This window comes from Pleurodeles waltl, chromosome 10, assembly GCF_031143425.1.
Source record: "Pleurodeles waltl isolate 20211129_DDA chromosome 10, aPleWal1.hap1.20221129, whole genome shotgun sequence".
Lineage (NCBI taxonomy): Eukaryota > Metazoa > Chordata > Amphibia > Caudata > Salamandridae > Pleurodeles > Pleurodeles waltl.
Window position 1 is genome coordinate 466,095,798 of NC_090449.1, and position 21,546 is coordinate 466,117,343.

At 43.0% G+C, this 21,546-nt stretch overlaps 1 protein-coding gene across 1 annotated transcript in view; it reads right to left on the bottom strand.

Annotated features, from left to right (window-relative positions):
• LOC138261624 (zinc finger protein 665-like) overlaps positions 1-21,546 on the bottom strand; it is a 211,254-nt gene that overhangs the window by 114,736 nt on the left and 74,972 nt on the right. The window contains exons 3-6 of the mRNA XM_069210749.1: positions 20,788-20,877; positions 20,189-20,278; positions 19,564-19,653; positions 12,547-12,639 (exon numbers count right to left, since the gene is read on the bottom strand). Coding sequence (XP_069066850.1) covers positions 12,547-12,639; positions 19,564-19,653; positions 20,189-20,278; positions 20,788-20,877 — 363 coding nt within the window. The remainder of the gene's footprint in view (positions 1-12,546; positions 12,640-19,563; positions 19,654-20,188; positions 20,279-20,787; positions 20,878-21,546) is intronic.

Genomic DNA, 21,546 nt, shown 5'->3' on the forward strand with positions numbered 1-21,546 from the left:
TTTCCCGGTTGTGCATCCTCAGAGGACAGCCTGTCTTCAGTCTGCACCAAAAGAATGAACGAATCTCCCTTGGAGTGAAGGAGTCACTCCCCTGCTTCAGCAGGCACCTCTCTGCAACGATGACCATCTGCATGGGTCCCCTCTCCTGACGAGTTGCATGGATCCTGCATCACGGGTGGTAGACTGAAGTGGTCCTGATGGTCCTGACGTCCTACTGTCCAACTTTGGTGGAGGTAAGAGCTTGCCTTCCCACGCAAGACAGTACTCCTGTGCACCACGTGTTTTTCAGTTGCCAAGGCTTGTTGGCATCCTTCTATGAAATTCTTTGTGTACCATGTAGCTTCGGCCCCCAGCACTCCTTCCTGAGATGCACCGCTTCCTGAGTGGTTCTCTGGCGGCGTGGGATCCTTTGTTTTTGTGCTGCGTGGGCCTCCTTTTGCAACTCCTTTGTCCCCATGCTGGGGACTCGTATGTGCGCTGCAAGGTATTCCGTGGGCTCTCTGAGTTGCTGAGAGCCCCCTCTGACTCCTCCTCCTGGGTGGCCATTTTCCGCTAACCATGAGCTATGCCTGTGCCAAGGCTTGTTGGTGGAATCCAGCGATGCAAACCAGACTGCAATCATCTATCCGGTGTGGGATATCATCTGCACCAACCACGAACCCGCATCCATCTTCTTGAGTGCAGTACTGACTGCTGTTCTTCACCAGTGGTTCTTATTTTGCACCTTGATTCGGGTTAGCAGGGGCTCCTGTCCTCCCTGGACTCTTCTGTGCTTCTTGGACTTAGTCCCATTCTTCCACAGGTCTTTAGGTCCAGGAATCCACCCTTTGTGTCTTGAAGTATCTTCTGGTTCTTGCATTATCTTCTTTCTCTTGTTCTTGTGTGTTCTAGGAAAGTTACTGTGATTTACTTCTGCTTTCCTGGGCTCTGAGGTGGGTTCTATTACTTACCTTTGGTGTTTTCTAATACTCCCAGCGCCCCTGTACACACCACACTTGCCTAGGTGGGAAACCGACATTCGCATTCCACTTTCTTAGTATATGGTTTGTGTTTCCCCTAGGCCCATTTCTAACCATTGTGATTTTCACTAATTGCACTGTTTTCTAACGGTTTTTATTGCTATTGCTGCATACTAGTGTATATAATTGGTGTATTACTTACCTTCTAAGGGAGTATAGTCTCTATGGTATTTTTGGCATTTGTGTCACTAAAATAAAGTACCTTTATTTTTGTAACACTTAGTATTTTCTTTCATGTGTGTGAGTACTGTGTGACTACAGTGGTATTGCATGAGCTTTGCATGTCTCCTAGATAAACCTTGGTTATAGCTACCCCTAGAGAGCCTGGCGTCTAGACACTGCCTACATGTCACTAATAAGGGATAAATGGACATGGTATAAGGTGTAAGTACCATAGGTACCCACTACAAACCAGGCCAGCCTCCTCCAAACCACTGTACTATATATGGTACTTTGAAAAATTTTCTTGTAACTGGTGACATTGGGTCATCCAGATAACTTGTGTAATGCCCGAATACCAGTCTTTCTCGATTTTCCCTGTTGATGTTTTCCCACTACATTTGATCTTTTATATTTTGATTGAATAAATGCATAAAACATTAAATTTGCATACTACTTTAATATCATTGTTTATGGGAGTGGTGTTGCATTTTATTCAAGGGACCCCTGTTCCTTTAAAGTTAGTTTACTGCTCCATTCTAGGACACTCTACTTACTCCATGATACTACGCCACACCAGTCGGTGACACATCATTTTCCTTTATGCCATTAACTTTCAGCCATGCTGAATAGTAGTCTCACTAGTGTACAGCATGGCTAAAACACATTGGCAAAGGCAATATAACTTGCATAGGCGAGATCTATTGGCTATGCCAATGCTTGTTTATAAGGTATGAACTTTAAGGTGACTTGCAATATCCTTATGTACACAGGGGGTATTTTACCCCATATAATACATGGTCACACCACCAACTTTCCCACAAACCACTTAAAACCCTAGTGCATAGCTTCTGTTATTCCAAGCTATTAAAGTATAGCAGAAGAAAGAAAAGCAACATTCAATTTTTTTGCTTTAAACAGCTGCATTAATTATGCTATGTGACCTGATCTGCCTTTTACCTTGGCTGCTAGCTCTGGCAGAAGAAAATGTAATGTCATAATTCGACTGTAATAACCCTATCATAGTCATTTTCTGATGTCTTTTCTTTATAATCAGTGAATGTCTTTTCTTTACATGCAGTGACTTGGTGCATCACAAACAGCTGTTTCTAAAGAAATTAGTGACTGTAGTTTATACAGAGATTAGAGAATCCATGTGTATATAGCCTGTAACTCCAAGAGCTTCTTCAGTTGAAATGCTCCTAGTTATGATTGATGTGGAGCTGAGTTTCCCAAGATCACACAAAGGAGTAGAAGTGTTATTAGAACTATGGTTTCCGAGCACAGTTTACAACTGTTGTAAGTAATCGCTTTTGATCTCTCCAGTGCGGTTCTAATTGGCATGAGGCGAAGGGCATGATGGGTGTGGGGAGCAAAGAGTATGTTCTTCCTTTTTACCCTCCTACCTTTATTTGCTTGGTGCATGAAGATGCAAGGTTAATCAACATGTTATTTTCACATTTGAGCTAATTACTTTGTGAATGTAAATAACAATAAAAGATACTTTCAGACTGTGAAAACATGCCTTCCTTTCTCCCTATTTCACTTCCAATATATATATATATATAGATATATATATATATGATTGTGTATATTTATCTGAGCCTGCAGTTCGTAAACAACGAGCGATTTGTATAGGGTTGATTGAAAGTCCCCCAAGGCTGTCCCTGTCCCCCCCAGAAATTTATTGTCTCCTACACCCCTGGCACGTTCTTCCTATACTTGGGTCCTCCCTCCGTTGCTAAGGTGACGCAGCCTGTACGGACTGCAAAATTGTGGATCACAACATTTCGAAGAACAGACTGCCATCTGCAGGATAGAGTTACACAATACTTTCGTGCGGGGACAGGCAGGGAGCTTCAACGTTGTCACCAAGGTCAAAGATATAATTGATTTTGCAATGATGTGCACACTATTGCTGCATATCCTTCCTGCACTCCTTTACTGCATATCTTTCTTCTCTGTGATGTGCAACCCTTTGACAACATTAATACGTCACAGTCTTAGATCATTTTAACTTACTGGCTGCCATATACATATACATTTAATAGTCCTGATCTATTTTTTGTGAAATTAAAGCCTTGTTGTACAATACATGTTAATCAATATTTCACTGTTAAGCACAGAGATTGTTTCCGATTTCAGGTCGTTAAAGCTCATTATAATTTTTTTTCCTGAAGTTACCTCCTATAGTACGTTTCGTTCTCCAACATGCAGAATTTTACATCACCACCTTTAGGTGGGCTAAACGAAAGTTTTCTTACATTATGCATATGTATGTGGTGTTTCACTGAGCGCTGAAAGAAAAACCTCTTTGTTGCTTCACTGTTTGAGATTAAAAGGACAGGAGGTCTTTGAACATTTACCAGACTTAAGTAACAGTAAGGCAGATTGAATGAGTTTGAGATATGCTTAGCTAAACTAGATAATCATGATCTACCGAAGCGCTACCACTTTGGTAGGTGCATACAAAGAACACAAGAGTCAATTGAAACTTATATCACTGACTTACGCAAATTAGACACTACATGCAAGTTAGAGGGTTGTTAGAAGAGCAAATACATAATCAATTTATATTGGGGTGTAATATAGAAAAAAATCAAAGCAAACTTTGGCAGAAGGACAACCCTACTTTGGATGACTGAGTATGATGAATTACATTGTGGTGAAGTTGTACTCCAGATTGAGCATCACAGAAACAAACGTCCAGTCGACAATGTGTTATGGCGAGTCACTCAAGATGTGGTTCGATTGTGGGGCAAAAATTTCCCTAGTCACGAAAAGGTTCTACTTAGAAAAACTTCAATTGCTAAAGCTTGACATTAAAAAACTTGCTTATGGTGGTCAGCGGATAAAATTGATAGGATACTTTTTGGGCAATCTTGAGATGCGGGTCGTTTAACTGCAGGTAAAATGTGTATCTTGTGTAAAGGAGACGGTATCATTAGTTGGGTGCACCAGGGTGATTTGGAAATTCTGTCAGATCAAGGTAGAGAACCTTGCATTAATTTGAAAGAAAAGACTAAAAATGAGGATGTAGTTTCAGCTTCAACATCTGAAGTGGATGTTCTCAAGGTGAGAGGAGAAAATGAACACATGAATACTTGGTTGCGCAAAGAGTTTAAGGACGGATTTACAAGCAAATTGGGGTATTGCAACAAATACACTGACAAAATAGAACTTAAAGAAGGGGCCTTGCCTGTGTCCTGCAAAGTGCTAGGTGTGCCTCTTGCATTACGCGAAGCCATGCACTCAGAACGTAACAAGTTGAAAAGTGAGGGCATTATTGTTGAGAAAGAGGTAACTGAGTGACTTGCGTCCGTTATTCTCAGATGGAAAACTCCTGATGAAATAAGGCTATGTGTGGATCTGAGGGGCCTTAATAAGCGCATGGTTACTGATAAGTATTCTCTCCCCAATATTTCGGAGATGCCCACTTTACTTGATGGAGCTGTCATTATTTTACTCTTTATCTGAGGGCAGCATATCATCAGATTCAGTTAGATGATGCCTCTATGGACCTGATGTCTTTCAGCACACCTTTTGGTATGTTCAGGTTCACAAGGCTACCTTTTAGGTTGAACTCTGCAGCCCCTGTTTTCCAAAGAGCTATGGGGGACATCTTGGGAGGTGTTTCTGGGGTTAAAATTTACCAGAAGGATGTCTTAGTGTTTGGCAAAACCCAGTGGGAACGATGACGGAGTTAAAAAGGGTTTGAGTAAATTTAAAGAGCAAGGGCTTACCTTGCGGGAGAATAAGGGTAGATTCAGTCTCTCAGAAATTGAGTGTCTTGGTCACTGGCGTACCAAGAATGGTGTTAGGCTATACAGTCAACTAGTGAAGACTACTGAAGAACTTCCCACTCCCAGCTGTAGGAATGATTTAGTCACCTTATTAAGCATGGCAGAATGTTATAATAGGTTTGTGCCCAAGTTTGCAAGTGACACTTTTTACATGCGAACATTCCTTAGGTAGGGTGTGATTTTCTCTTGGTGCGCTCGGTGTGATTCAGAGTTTCAGGATATCAAGAACGCTTTGCGCAATGCCCCCTCTTTACAAAGCTTTGACACTAGGAGACAATCCATCTTAGTCACTGATGCCAGTGCCAAGGGTTTTGGTGCGGTCTTGACACAAGTTAAATGGGGACAGGAGGAAACATTAATGTTCCTGTCTAGAGCTTTAGTAGGGCCTGAAAAACACTATACAGTGATTGAGAAAGAAGCTTTGAGGTGTAACTTTCGTTGTCAGGTCTGATCATAAACATTTGAGAGAGATGTTCTGTAAGAAAGGATTAGATGCCACTTCTTCTCGTATCAGCAAATGGGTAGTTACTTTACAGGAATATAACTTCAGTGTTGAGTATATTCCTGAGAATAAAGAAGCTGTTTGTCTCTGCTTGTCACTAAACAAACTGGGGGTGATTCAAAAGAAGACCTGTGGGAATTAGAAGACTCCAGTGTCTATGAAGTCACCCAAGGAGTGATTAGTGAGGACGTGTGGAAAGCACAGCGGCAAAAGATGCGGTTTAGTAGAGAGTTTTGGTGCAAGTTTCTGATGGGTGGTCCAACAAGCTTGTGGTGTGTGATGAAGTCTAGAAATACTGCAATGTACACAAAGAGTTTTCTGTTAAGGAGGGTCTTTAGAGCGGCACAGTGATACCTCCCAGTCAAGTCAGAGAAAGATTATTCAGCTTGGACATTGTGGGCATCAAGGAATTTCAAAGACTAAATAAAGAATTAGACTGTACTTCTGGGGGCCTGGTATTGATGTACAAGTCAATAGGACTGTCCAAGATTGTCTGGACTGTATTTCCAGCGATAAAGTGTGTAAGACCAGAGTTCAACCTATGGTTGTGAGAGAGAAACGTGTAAGAGTATGGTGCAGGAAGTGGCTTTAGATATACTAGGATGACTGACCACCAAGACTGGGCAGTACTATGTTTTAGTCTTGGTTCACATGTACTCAATGTGGCCGGAAATTTGTGTTACTCAAAATACAGAAACACAAAAAGTTATATTATTTCTTAGTGATCTGTTCAATAGGGGAGATGTAACAGAAAGCATTTTAAATGATGGTTGTGTCCAATCGGTCCTCCAAAGGAGATGGAAGAATTTTTATCTGGTTGTGGCATTAGACACAAAAGGCATTCTATCACCCAGACACTAATGGAATGGTAGAGAGGTTAACAGTGTTGAAGGAGGCTATACAAATTGCTAAATCTTAGAACAGAGATTGGAGATCGGAAATTGTTGAGAGTGAATTTGTATCACCTCACTCCTAATTCTTTTGTCAATAAGATGCCCTTCGAGTTGTTCGGGGGGAGAAAACCCATCACAATGATGTGTCCCAGGTGGATGAGCTACAAAGAAGTAGGCAAGGGTTCAGTCTCCAATGACTGGGAAGTGACTGAAGATGATAAAATAGATTGGTGAAGCTCAATTTTGACACAAGACATGCTGCTTCCTCAACTAAAGTAAAAGTGGGAGATGCGGTGAGAGTGAGATTTCCTCAAAAGGGGAAGACATCTAAATATTCTTCACCTTTTGAAGTGATAATTTGACAGCACTGTAAAACAATGTTAAGTAATAATCACATTTGGAACCTCAACAGAGTAGCTGTTGTTCCTGGTGTCTCCACAAGCCTGAATGATGGTAGAGAAGCAAAACATGTTCCCTCTGCTGTGTGGAGAACTGAACACACAAGATCGCATCCTTAATTTTTTAAAGATTTTGTTTAAAAATGAAAACAAAGTATGTTGGCCTCATTTATTTTCTGTTTGACTATTATTTACTCAATGCTTATCATACCACACTTTGCAGGTTAACATAATTTTATAGTTGTTATTATTTAACTTTTATTTTTTTTGTTTATGTATGTTGGAAGGAAGGTCTTGCCTGTTTCTTGCCTGCAAGTTAGGCTGGAATGTTAGAGCCATGTTTTACTGCGATGAGGTAGATAGTAGGGATCCTAGAATGTGGAATATAAAATCTAGGCCAAAGTGGAACGATGCACGTAATTTGGTCCCCAGCAGCTGACGTGGGATGAGACGTTTCAATTGTACGGATGTACTTGAATAAATCTTCTCTGCATTTCTAATTGTGGACTCGTGCTTCTTCACATGCCCTTTCTTTCTTGTGCCTCTTATTTTATTTCATGTGTCTTTCTCTGTGTCCATTTCCCCTCTACTGTGTTTATCCACTCTTCTGCTCAGTTAAAAAGACCAAGACCGGGGTTGACGTTTTTGCCAGGGTCCATCTCTGCTAGCATTAAATAACTTTAACCTTTGTTATTTTGTGTTCCAGAAAGACCTGGCAGACCTGCAGAGCAGGCTGACGGGGCACTCTACAAAGGGGAAGCCATGTCAGCCTCCAGTTTATATAAAAATCATCTCAAGTTAATGTAAACTGATGCTGCTCCAGCTCTGCTTTCCTAAGCACTATTTATTGCACCAATCGAAACAAGGAGAAACAATAACACACATTGGTAAAGCCAGTACATTTTGATTATGCAAGAGCTAGTGGTTTTGCCAATGTCTTTTAGTAATGTTGTACAGTACAGTGGACTGGAGTAGCGTGGAGAGTAGTGGATGGGATGATGTAGAAAGGTGTGAGTGGCGCAAAGTGGAGTTGCGTAGAGTAGTGTGGTTTGGGGTGCCACTGTGTGAGTGTAGTGTGAAACAGTGGCACTGTGTGGAGTGGCTAGGAACGAAGTGGCATAGAATGAGAGTGGAGTTGTATAGAGTGGAATAGCATAGAGTAAAGTGGTGCAAAGTACAGTAGCGTGGCATAGAGTAGAATGCAGTGGCGTAGAGTGGTGTACAGTGCAGTAGCATAGAGCAGACAGGTGAAGAGTAGAGTGGTGTGGCACTGAGTGCAGTGGCATAGGCTAGAGTGGTCCAGAGTAGTGTACAGTAGCATTGAGTGCAGTGGCCTAGAGTAGAGTGGTGATGCGTAGAGTAGAATGCTGAAGAGTAGAGTGTTGTACAGTGCAGTAGCGTAAAGTGCAAAGGCATAAAGTCGAGTGGAGTGGTGCACAGCAGGGTGGCATAGAGTGAAGTGACGGAGTAGAGTGGTGCAGAGTAGAGTGCACTGGCATACAGTTGAGTGGTACAGAGTAAAGTGAAGTAGAGTGCAGTGACAAAGTGCAGTGGCGGAGTGTGGACTAGAATGGTGTAAAGTGCAGTGGCATAGAGTAGAGTGGCATACAGCACAGGGCATTGGCATAGAGTGCAGGATATGGGGTTTGGAAGGAAAAGAAGCTGCATGGAAGGGGTGAGACTAAACAGGAGCTACATAGACGGGGATATGGGAAAATGACTGAAAACACAAGCATTCAATGGGTGACTGAATTCACAGAAAAAGTACCTCCAAAAACGGGAGCAGTGGATAGACATTAGTACTTGCTCTATGCTCCAGGGGAGGGCTAAACAAAAGAGGACATAAGGTCCCCATGCCGTGACAAATGGTAACAAAGCAAAAGAGAGTGAAACTGAAATTAATAAATGGTAAGCGATTGGCAGGATGTAAGCCCACTGTATGTAAACAAAAGTTTTGCAGAGACAGTGTATGCACTGTCTAGGTGAAGTCTTAAAAAAGTAAATGACTGAAGAGCTCTGCCCTAGTGTGCGGCTCCTTGGCTATCGGAGCCCAAAAGTTGCAAGGGTTAGGGGAGATAAAACACGTGTGAAGAGGATTTTGAGTTGGGAAATGCAGCGGGGGAAGCCACAAAAAAACTAAAGTCTGCAGCTCTGTGCGCCACTCAGTTCCTTAGGTAAGGGCACCCAAGGATAAGGCTGACCTTGATGTCAATCCGTTGCAGCAAAGAGGGAGGATTTTCAGTCAGCAAAGGACCTGGACAGCAAGGCGAAGCTGTGCACCAGAAAAGAAACACTTTTCTTCACTAACACAGAGTACTGGAGACCCCATCTCTTTGCTGATGAACTAAAGTAAGCAAGGGCTAGTAGGGTTTGTATTTTTTTTTTTTTTCACAAAGAGGTATGTGTGAGTCAAGCAGGAGTCCACAGAGAAACGGTTTGTCAGCACACTTCATGGGAGGGAACTAGAAACCACAAAACAGTAGTTACTGGCTGAAAAGTATGAATTAAGAATGCTGATTAGCTGTCCAACTACCAACATTCCTTTCAAGGCAATAATTTTCACACTAGTTAATTAAACAACCTTGCTTCCTCCGCTGAATTTCAAGAGCCCATCATACAACATTCCATGTCCCTTGTTTCGCCTTCTCTCTGAATTTCAGACAAAACATGATGAATTCGAGGGCAATCACTGTACAGATGATAATAGTTGTATTGGAAAGTCTATGTGTAGGAGGCTTGCCTGGCTTATAGTGGGTACCTTGTGGTACTTACACCTTGTGCCAGATCCAGTTATCCCTTATTAGTAGAATAGAGGTGTTTCTAGCAGCTTAGGCTGATAGAAGGTAGCTATGGCAAAGCTTAGGCTGAACTAGGAGACATGCAAAGCTCCTACTATATCACTTATATCATATAGCACAATATCATAAGTAAACACAATACTCAGAGTTACTAAAAATAAAGGTACTTTATTTTTATGATAATATGCCAAAAGTATCTCAGTGAATACCCTAAGTTAGAAGGTAAGTAATATACACAAGTCATATGTACACAAACCCAAAACAGGTAAGTAATAGTAAGACAAGTAATGCAAACAGTGTAGAATTACAATAGGATGCAATAGGTGAACATAGGTCTAGGGGCAACACAAACCATATACTCCAAAAGTGGAGTGCGAATCACAAATGGACCCCAGACCTATGGGAGCTTGTAGAGGGTCGCTGGGACTGTAAGAAAACAGTCAGGGTGTCCAAGATGGCCCACCCCAAGACCCTGAAAAGTAGGAGTAAAGTACACGACTACCCCAATAGGACACAATAGTTGTGATAGGGGGATTCTGCAAGAACCACAAACACCAGCAAAGCACTGAAGACAGATTCCTGGACCTGAGGACCTGCAAGGCAAGGGGACCAAGTCCAAGAGTCGCGATAGTGTCCAGGGGGGCAGGAGCCCAGGAAACCCTGGATGAAGGTGCAAGAAGGCTGCCTCCAGACGGAAGAAACCTAGGATTCTGCAACAACAAAGAGAGCTAGGAACTTCTCCTTTGGATGGAAGATGTCCCACGGCGTGCTGAAGGTTGCAGAAGTGTTTCCACGCAGAAATACCGCAAACAAGCCTTGCTACCTGCAAGGGTCGCGGTAGAGATTTATGGGTGCTGCTGGGGACCAGGAAGGACCAGGATGTCGCCCCTTGGAGGAGGAGACAGAGGGGGCACGCAGCAACTCAGAGAGCCCCCACAGAAGCAGGCAGCACCCGCAGAAGTACCGGAGCAGGCACTTAGAAGATTTGTGAACAGGAGCCGGCTCAGAGTCAAAGGAGGGTCCTACGACGTCGGAGTCCAACTTAGAGGGTTGAGCACTGCAGGACGGAGTGCTGGGGACCCAGTCTAGGCTGTGCACAAAGGAATCCTTGGAGAAGTGCACAGAAGCCAGAGCAGCTGCAAATCACGCAGTACACAGGTTTGCAGTCTAACGTGTGGAGGCAAGGACCTACCTCCACCAAACTTGGACTGAAGGATCACTGGACTGTGAGGGACCACGCTCGTCAGGATGAGAGGGGACCCAGAGGACCGGTGATGCAGTCTTTTGGTGCCTGCGTTAGCAGGAGGGAAAATTCCGTCAACCCACGGGAGATTTCTTCTTGGCTTCCAGTGCAGGGTGAAGGCAGACAGCCCCCAGAGCATGCACCACCAGGAAACAGTTGAGAAAGCCGACAGGATGAGGCGCTACAATGTTGCTGGTAGTCGTTTTGCTACTTTGTTGTGGTTTTGCAGGCGTCCTGGAGCAGTCAGCGGTCGATCCTTGGCAGAAGTCGAAGAGGGAAGTGCAGAGGAACTCTGGTGAGCTCTTGCATTCGTTATCTGAAGAATACCCCAGAGGAGAGACCCTAAATAGCCAGAAAAGAAGGTTTGGCTACCAAGAAAGGAGGATTGGCTACCAAGAAAGGTATCAGAGGGGGTCTCTGACATCACCTGCTGGCACTGGCCACTCAGAGCACTCCAGTGTGCCCCCAACACCTCTGTTTCCAAGATGGCAGAGGTCTGGGACACACTGGAGGAGCTCTGGGCACCTCCCCTGGGAGGTACTGGTCAGGGGAGTGGTCACTCCCCTTTCCTTTGTCCAGTTTCGTGCCAGAGCAGGGCTGGGGGATCCCTGAACCGGTGTAAACTGGCTTATGCAGACCAGAGGCTGGGGAGGCTACTCCTCCCCAGCCCTTCACACCTATTTCCAAAGGGAGAGGGTTTAACACCCTCTCTCAGAGGAAATCCTTTGTTCTGCCTTCCTGGGCCGGGGCTGCCCAGACCCCAGGAGGGCAGAATCCAGTCTGAGGGGTTGGCAGCAGCATCAGCTGCAGTGGAAACCCCGGAAAGGCAGTTTGGCAGTACCCGGGTTCTGTGCTAGAGACCCGGGGGACCATGGAATGGTATTGGGGTAACAATTCCATGATCTTAGACATATTACATGGCCATGTTCGGAGTTACCATTGTGATGCTATACATAGGTAGTGATCTATGTATAGTGCACGTGTGTAATGGTGTCTCCGCACTCACAAAGTCCAGGGAATTTGCCCTGAACGATGTGGGGGAACCTTGGCTAGTGCCAGGGTGCCCACACACTATGTAACTTGGCACCTAACCTTCACCAAGTGAGGGTTAGACATATAGGTGACTTATAAGTTACTTATGTGCAGTGAAAAATGGCTGTGGCAGACCTGTGTAAGAATTGCCTGAGCTCCCTATGGGTGGGAAAAGAAATGCTGCAGCCCACAGGGATCTCCTGGAACCCCAATACCCTGGGTACCTAAGTACCATATACAAGGGAATTATATGGGTGTACCAGTGTGCCAATGAGAATTGGTAAAATTAGTCGCTAGCCTGCAGTGACAAATTTAGAAAGCAGAGAGAGCATAAACACTGAGGTTCTGGTTAGCAGAGCCTTAGTGATACAGTTAGACACCACACAGGGAACACATATAGGCCACAAACTTATGAGCACTGGGGTCCTGGCTAGCAGGATCCCAGTGACACATAACAAACACACTGACAACATAGGGTTTTCACTATGAGCACTGGGCCCTGGCTAGCAGGATCCCAGCGAGACAGTGAAAACACCCTGACATATACTCACAAACAGGCCAAAAGTGGGGGTAACAAGGCTAGAAAGAGGCTACCTTTCTACACTCTGGCCTCAGGGATGTGGCTACTTATAAGTAGCTCCAGAGAACTTTCAATACTTCCATAAGTGAAACCTGCTCATAGTTTGTATTTCTACTCACCTATTCTGTTGACAGGACAGTGATCCTTGACTAGTTGGTCCTCTTCTTCTTCTTCACTTTGCACAAGGACTAGAGAGTTAGCAATTGAATAACCTGTGTATAACAAACAAAAAGTGAGTATTTTATTTCTTACCCTCTATGAATCTGGGGCCTAGGGACTCTGAAGTCTGAGATAGCTAGGTCAGATGAAGAATGGTTTGAGATAGAAAGATTAGTAACTTCTACAAACAACAAGCAACATGTGTTCTTACATCAGGGCCCAGTACAAGGCTTGTGTGTGGAGGGATCACAGATAAGTTTAGAATATTAATATAATTTAAAATACTATTATGTAGACCCAGCACCGTATTCATTAACAGAAGAAAGTATGAACTGCAAGTACCTGTGGAAAGGGTAGTTACAACCTGACAAAGACTGGGATGAGCGAATGAATGGATAAAGCGAATGGGTGTAGTTAAATGGCAAAAACACACAAAAAGTTCAAAGCGGTGGGAAAAATGTATTTTTGTGAGTAGTCCCTTCCCCACCAAACCCATGCATTTTGCTTCAGTTCCTAGCCAAAATGTGAATTTACTCCAGCTTACGTTAGGAATAAATCATACTAATTTATTCCAAGGGGAAACGTATCTATAAATCTTTGGTGCATACCCTCAAGCTTGTGGACAGTAAACAATTTTTCTCACCTTCTCTGGTAGGCCTTTCACCACACCCCCTCACCTTTGTTGAACCCTTTTTTGGGTGTTTTGGGCAGTTTGAACTTAGGCCCCCCATAGCGTTTTGTCCACATAAGTTATCCATGCCAAATTTGCGTCCTTTTTTCCAACATACTGGGGATTCTAAAGGTACCCATGGTTTGTGGATTCCTCTGGAGGGGATAAATTATCCAACATCTAAATGTTGATTTTTTATTGGGGGGGGAGGGGGATGTGAAAAAGGTGACTCAGAATAAAGCATCTGTTTTTTCCCTGCAAATGGCATAGAGGGAGGGTTTGCAGTACTAAAATCACTATCTTCCCAGCTTTCAGGAACAGGAAGACTTGAATCAGAAAACCACATTTTTTCAACAATTTTGGGATGTTACTGGGAGAGACCATTTTTCCAATTTTTTTGTTCTTTTAACCTCCGTCCAGTTAGTGATAGAAATGGGAGTGAAACCAATGGTGGATCCTGGAAGGCTATACACTTCTGAAAAGTAGGCAACATTCTGAATTAATCAAAGGGTCATTTCTGTACATCCTTCAAGGTTTTCCTATAGAAAATAACAGTGGGAAAAAATATATAGAAATAAAAAAAACAGCCATTTGTGTCTATATTTTTATCCGTAACTACTTCTAACTATGGCAGATTTTTGAAAACAATATATTGTTACGTCTGCTGGATCCTTCTGGTTGTGTGAATATATAGTGTTTATAGGTTCACCAAGAACCCTAGGTATCCAGAACCAATAACTGAACTGCACATTGCAATGGTTTTTCATTCTGTACCGGTATAGAGAAATTAATTAGGTAAAACGAAAAGAATGAACAATACGTATCAAGGAAATCTATGTATTTCCGAAATGGGCACAAGATATGGAGTTTAGAAGCAGTGGTTATTTGCACATCTCTGAATTTGTAGGTACCCATACTAGCATGTTAATTGGAGGGCATTTCTCAAAATGACTTTTTCTTATACACTGTCTTACATTTGGAAAGCACAAATGTAGAGAAAGGCAATTGGTAATAATACTTTTTCTACTGTTCTGTGTCCTCTAAGTCTCCTGATAACAATTGTACCTCACTTGTGCGGGTAGGACTAGTACCCACAACAGGAAATGGCTGAAAATGCAATGTTGACACATCACATTTTTCCACTGAATACTGACTCTTTTTAGGTTGAGCGTAAGCGTTCGACATGGTGTATACTTAGGTATACTTATACTGTGGGCTTAAAGCGATTTCATTTGTTCGGTGCAGTGTCATTTAAAAATTCTTGCTTGCTAAGGGTCAGTTTTGCCTTTTTCTCCCTCCCTTTCCTGTTTCAGAGCAGTGACCAACTACTATACTGTTCCACTTTGGTTTCTTTAACTGTTGCTGTGATGGACTACTTTTGACATATCTTTGGTGCTCCCCTTTCACTGTGGGTGTTTTAGGCTGGCAGCTGCCTTCATTTTATTGGAGCATTTTGTTCCTCCCATGTCGCTGACATTCATTTTGGGTTTATTCCAGTGCTGTCCTCATTTACATCCAGCTCCTAAAACAAGCCTATTTTACTAAACAAACACCCAGTGATTTAGCTCACTGCTCACGAAAGCCACAATACGCCCTTTCTGGTAGAATGTAGCTAAACCTAGAAACAATGATGTGAAACTTGCTTAGACTCGAATCGCAGAGAGTCTCTCTCCAGGGCCCCTCCCTGCCAGCACTCACGACATTGAAAACAGGTCATTGCTTATCTCCTTTATTGGGGCCATAAATTATGTCAGGCTGCTCTGCTAACTTCATTAGAGCTTTGTTGAAATGTGAGGCAAAAAAGTTTGCAGGACTTTTCATTCTGTTAACATACAAGCACTGTCCTTGGCCCGAAAGGTGAAAATCCCTTTCTGTTCACATTCAGTATATTTTTCACTTTGCTTGCTTTGCCAACATTGTAGGGTGACTCGGCCTGCCTTCCGTATCCCTTAAACACCTGCTGCCCTTTCTTAGTGCTAAGGACGTACACACTCTCAATCATAAGATGATTCTCTGCATGCCGCCTGCGGTGTTGACACAGCTGCTGCAGAAAGAACCAAAATATACGGCAGGGCTGACCAATTAATGTGGCAAAAAAGTACAGTTATGCATTTACAATGGCAATATACCCAACTGAATGTGAGGCCTATTGCACTGCAAACGCTTGTTTTCTAATGTGCCTAGCTGTGGATTTGGGTCTCTAGCTCAGCTTGCATATAGGGAAACCTAGCACACCTATACATTTTGGAAAACTTGACACCCTGGGGAATTCAGGATTGGGTGACTTGTGTGGCTCTCACCAGGTTCTGTTACCCAGAATCCCTTGCAAACCTCAGAATTTGTCTAAAAACACATTTACCTCAAATTTCTGTGACTGAAAGTTATGGAATCTGAGGGGAACCACACATTTCCTACATTCCAGCATTCTCCCAGGTCGTCCCCCAATAAAAATGCTACCTCACTTGTGGGGGTGGGCCAAGTGCCCACTACAGGGAAGGGCCCAAAACGAATTGTGGACACATCAAAATTACCTACCGTTTAACAATCTGTTTTTGCAAGGGGCACCTACGTGTTTGGTTCTGGGCAAGGTGGCTATCTACAGAAACCTACCAAACCCAAACATTTCTGAAAACTAGATACCCGGGGGAGTCCAGGGAGGTGGGGCTTGCGTGGATCCCCCAACGCTTTCTTACCCAGAATCCCCTGAAAACCTCAAATTTAACAAAACAAATCCTAATTTACTCACGTTTCTGTGTGGGATCACTGCACTGGCATAAATTTCCTACCACCATGTGTTCCTCTCGGTCTACCTCACTTGTGTAGGTGGGCCAAGTGCCTGCAGCAGGGAAGGGTAAAAAATGTGTAGAAATTGTGGGGAAACCAACGTGGATCCAAAAGAGCAGTTTTTAATCGGACACTGCTTTGAGCACCCACACAAGTGAGGCAGAGATTTTATTAGTACAGACCGGGCAATGCTGGGTGGTAGGAATTATGTGGGTTCCTGTGAATTCCAGAAGATTCCATCACAGAAATGTAGGAAAAATATGTGATTTGCAGAAAAATTGGAGGTTTGCAGGGCATTGTGTGTTAGAAAATGGTGTGGAGTGCAAGTGAAGCACCACCCTGGACTCCCCCAGATGTTTAGTTTTCAGAAGTGTCTGGGTCTGGTAGGTTTTTCTAGGTGGGAGCATATTGTAGTGTAGCCATTTTTACTATAGCTACCTGCACGTTAGGTTAACATATTAGGCCTCTGTGCACTTTGCCCTAGATACATTTTATTCAACCTTGCACTGTTACTTTACAATAACCAGATTTACGGTCTTGTTTATTTATTTCTATCACACTGTTTAGCTTAGTTCAGCACTGTGTTCTCAAACAATACATTCTTGCTCACCCTGTGCTTCAGTCAAGGCTACCGTCTGGTACATTGCTGGTAAACGTGGTAGAAGTTTAGTCTCTAGTGTTCGTAGACAATATGCATCCTTACGTAGGGACATTTTTTTAGAACTTCTACGTGTTAGTTATAAAACCACTTTCTAGTCCTAGTACAGGTCAGAGGGAGATTCCGAACAGAAACCTACAACTAGATGCTGACTGCCCCATTGCAGATGCTGATGCAGATTACAGGCCTTTGCTCAGGTATGAGGGTTGATGTCCTTCCGGGGGAACCTGAAAGGCAGGCTCAGAGCTTTACATGGTGTGCTCAGAATATAACTTGGAGAGAACCTAATCTAGTTGCACTATGATAGCCTTATTCTCGTGCTTCACTCTCATCGTTACTATTTTAATCCTACTGTGTTGTGTAGTTCTGGTTATTGCAGCTCACGCTTTGCTATCTAAAATGCAGACGTTTTATTAAATCAGTCTTTAAAACTTAAACTGCCTTTGTCATTTATATATGAGACCGTACCGTGTATGAGAGAACCGGTTGTGACCTGAGTGACTACGACTTCCCTGAGAAGTACTAAGATGTCATGCGCTTGGCTGCCCAATTGTCTCTTCCCTTTGGGAGAGATGAGGCACTGCTAGTTAGCCGGAGCAAAACCCGGATTTAGAGTGACAAGGGTCCTTCACCATGGGTCAGACTTAGTCCGCCACACTGTGAACGATCTTACCGCTCAAAATCCAGTAGTCTCATTAGGATAATGAGAGCCTACGCGACAGTATCCACGTCCAAAAACTGCAGCCACTCACCATTGCAAGTGGGACAATATTGGGAGTTAGCCATGCTCTCTTGGCCCATATGTAAAAACCCAAGAGTCAAAGTCAACTGTCCTCTTGCTTGCCATTGGGATGTGATGCTTTAGTCAGTGCGGCAAGGGGGGGGGGGGGGAGGGTGTGGGGTGCAGAAAGATGGTTGCACCCTTCTGTTGAGGTGGGGTCATAACCGTGACCATGGTGGTGGCAGCCATCACCACTCTATTTTTATTGTTTCATTCCCTGCTGTCTAGTGGGCTGTCTGCACCCCCCCCCCCCCACACACACACAATTACAGGGGATAATCAGGGCTAACCACGTCTATTCCCCCAGGGAGGCAGAAAGACTGTCACCATTTATTTGGGGCAGGGGCATGGCCATAACCATGGTGGGAAGCCCCCACCCCTCTTTGTTGTCCACTTGTCCCTAGTATACACTGCATTTCAGAAAGTATGATCTTCTTGAGATACCATTGAGCGGCTGATGGTTTGAAAAAGAATACTAAGCCAGGACTATGGATACATAGAAGTTCAAAATCATGGTCACTAATTACATTGACTATTACAGAATGATGTGGGCTTGCGGAACTGGCATTCAGTAACATACAGATTAAAGGAGAGTAGCCACATGGGAGTCTGTGCAATGGTGTACATCATTCAAATGAGATTGTTAGTGTTGGCATGTTTGGTGTGAGAGCGTTGGAGACCAAGGCAGGCTTTACAGAATGCAGGAGACTGGACCTACTGTAAATAGATTTTTGGGAGCAAGCTAAGTGGATTTCAGAGGCGAGTACTCAAAAACAGAGGAAATAATTCATTGCACAGGCTCCAGGGGAGCTAAATTCCGACTGGTGCATAGATAAACAAATGGCTCTGTATAATAAAGAAAAAGACTAGATTTTAAATGATGTTGCATACACTCCCTGAGCCCCTATTTTAAAATCTTCTTCGAGTCAAGGGTCATTTTGTCTTCTCTGTATGACACAATACTCCTTCACGTTTGTCACAGTGTGTGGTCACTTTTCAAAGCACTTAACTGTTATTGCGTATTATATATGCTAATAAATGTACATACATTTGTTTCTGGTTGGTTGAACATTATGTTTTGAAGATTTGTTTCTTCTGTTAGCCGAATGATGCATCCATATATTGCTGAATTTAAGATTTAAATAAGTCTGCAGTGAGCTGTTGTTTTTCTATATTAATTTAATTGCCACTGGATCCTGATGGGCTTATTGGGTGAACCCCTGTTAGACTGCCAAACACACTCCACGCAGATTGACACAGGAGGAGGAAGACTGGAGGGCCAGTAGCATGATTAACAGTGGATATTTGTTGCCATTAAGTTATCTACTTAGCTTCTTTGCTTTTTTCCTATTGAGGGCTTTCAATGAACGTTTATGTTCCATTATCTATTTACTGATTGAGTGTTGTAAGGTACTTCTAAAGAGACATTGGTATTGTTCATCCTCCTAGTTATAACTACTGTCTCTTCCAGAAATTCCTGTTGCAGTGGAAATGGCCATGCAAATGAGGGTGGGCTTTAGTCGCAGAGTGACTGCATATGGTTGGCTACCAAAAGAAATTGAACTTAATGGTAAATAGCTTGAATGCAGTGCATGCCATGCAATCTTAAAAAAACAAGAAACTGAACATAGTTTGTGAAATAGCATTACATTTTCACGCATAAATGCTTTTGGAAACTGAGATTCAAAGTTGTAGTTAAAATGATGTGCCCTGCCCCTTTACTGCTGACAAAAACTGTAATCAAGCTTACTGCATAAAACGTTCTGGGGATGGTAGGGATGACAACTGAAGGCTGCACAACACTCTTAGGGCCATATGTATGAACACAATTTCCCATAGGCACAGAATGGGTAAAACCCTTTGATACATCTGGCCCTAAGTCTATTACTAAACTCCTCAATGATTACCAGCCAACATGGGGTGGAGCGACACTGTGGAAGGTCTTTAAAGGGGATAAAGGTAGCCCTGTTTCAGAGCTTCCAGAAATAACAGCTGTGGAACAATCACAGGTACCAAGGGCTGGCTTTGTGAATGATGAGTACAGTGCACCAACAATGCCATAATTCACCATGATTAATACTCACATGTGCTGTGGACTCCGGGAAGGTTATTGTTGACTGGCTCACCCTCTTCCTCACTTTGGATTTGGACTGGAGATTTAACAATCCGACAACCTAGGTAGGACAAATATAAACAGTGCAAAAGGCTGTGTCCGAAAATCCTTCTACACTCAAGAGTTTTAAATGTAATAAATACTGTCAAATGCTTAAAAACAGGAATGAAGACAAATGCATTTCAATTTAATAATGAAGATGATGTTCTCTACAGTTGAATCACACCCCAATGGTCATGGCATAAAAGGCTATTACTCTCCTTTTGACTCTTCTGGCCCAAGTACGTAACCATCCCTCCATATAGAGCCTTAAAGCAATGCCAATGATGACGGAATTGCCACCTCTCAAAATACCTACTCCCTGGAGCTGCCATCTGTGAATTCAAAGTAGCAGGAGCTTGATAAGTGTTAGGATGATCTTGTCTAGAGACAGAAAAGAACCTTTGCCCAAACTTCCTGGCACACACTCAAGGAACAGCCTCAACAGTTAGGGAGCTAAATGCCGAAATGTGTCTGAGTAAACAATCACTGTCTCCTCAGGTCACCAGGCCTGACCTGTCAAATGAGGGCCATGCTTTTTTGCAATTAACACTCACACGTGCTACTGGCTTCAGGAAGAACACTGCTTACTGGCTCTTCCTCTTCTTCATTTTGAAAGTGAACTGGAGTTTTAAATACTGGAGAACCTGGATGTAAGAAAGAGGGTCAAAAGCACATGTTTACCAGAACATTTCTATTTGCACACTATAAAATACAATCTAATGTATTCAAACAAATGTTTAAATATCTGTTTGAGAAAAATTGACTAAACATTGTTCTCTTGCGTTTCACAACAGTATTTTCTGAACCTTAATCTAACATAAGTAGTGAAATGATATTTGGCTCATATTGACTTTTGAGGTCTAAGCGCATAATCATGCCTCTCCTGCCTAAATCATTACTGCCAATAAGAAGGAAGGGCAAGTGGACACCAAACACCTTTCCCTTACAATACCGGCCAATATCAACTTACTAATAATGGGGAAGAAAAATGTAGGGCTATCAGAAAGGTCTGCTCAAGAATTTCCTTGCACACCACTTAGTCATAGTTTCTGGTACCAGGGACCTTTTTTTCCACACAATAGGAGATCAAAGCACAATCCCTTTCTCCACGAAGTATTAGGTGATGCCTGCAAACTGAAAACCATTCACTCACATGTGCTGCTTACTCCAAGGTGGCGATCATAAGAGAACTGGCCTTCTTCTTCCCTGTGCATGAGAATTGGAGGTGTAACAACTGGATAACCTGAGTATAACAAAGAAAGTCATTGTAGGATTTGTTGAACCCAAAGAAATAAAGATAGCTCAGATAAATGTGATTGGTACTTGGATCACTTGTGGAAATGTTAATATGTGTTAGAGATTCCTCTCAATATGAGTCTACATAAATTTCCTCCAGTATCCATCATGGGTCTTCACCCATCTCACCACCAGCTCCTGATGGTCTTTAGTAATTTAGGACCAAACGTCCCTAAAATAAACTTCCCAAGAAACAAACTTCAGTGCAATTTATTTAATGGTTATTGGTCCTCAAACAGGAAGATAATGGTCCCCAAACCAGATGCTCAATGGCCTTCAAATCAACTGATTCTTGCCCCACAAGTAAGCATTTTCTGGCCTCTAAAATAAGCAGCAGAGTGCCTTAAATTAATGATTCATTGCCTCTAAACAAACAGTTTCTACATCTGCAAACTAACAGTTCAGGTTCTCCAATGCCAGCAGTTCATGACTTCTTTGAGAAGCAGTTTAATCTCCCAAAAATGCCCTTTGTGCCCCCAAGAGCAAAAGCTTATGGGCTCCAAACCCACACATTCATGCCCCCCAGAAAAAGTAGTTCATTCCCCCAGAACCAGTAACAGCCCCAGGATACTCACTATAGATGTAAGGCAAGCAATGACTCTAGGTCTATGGGACA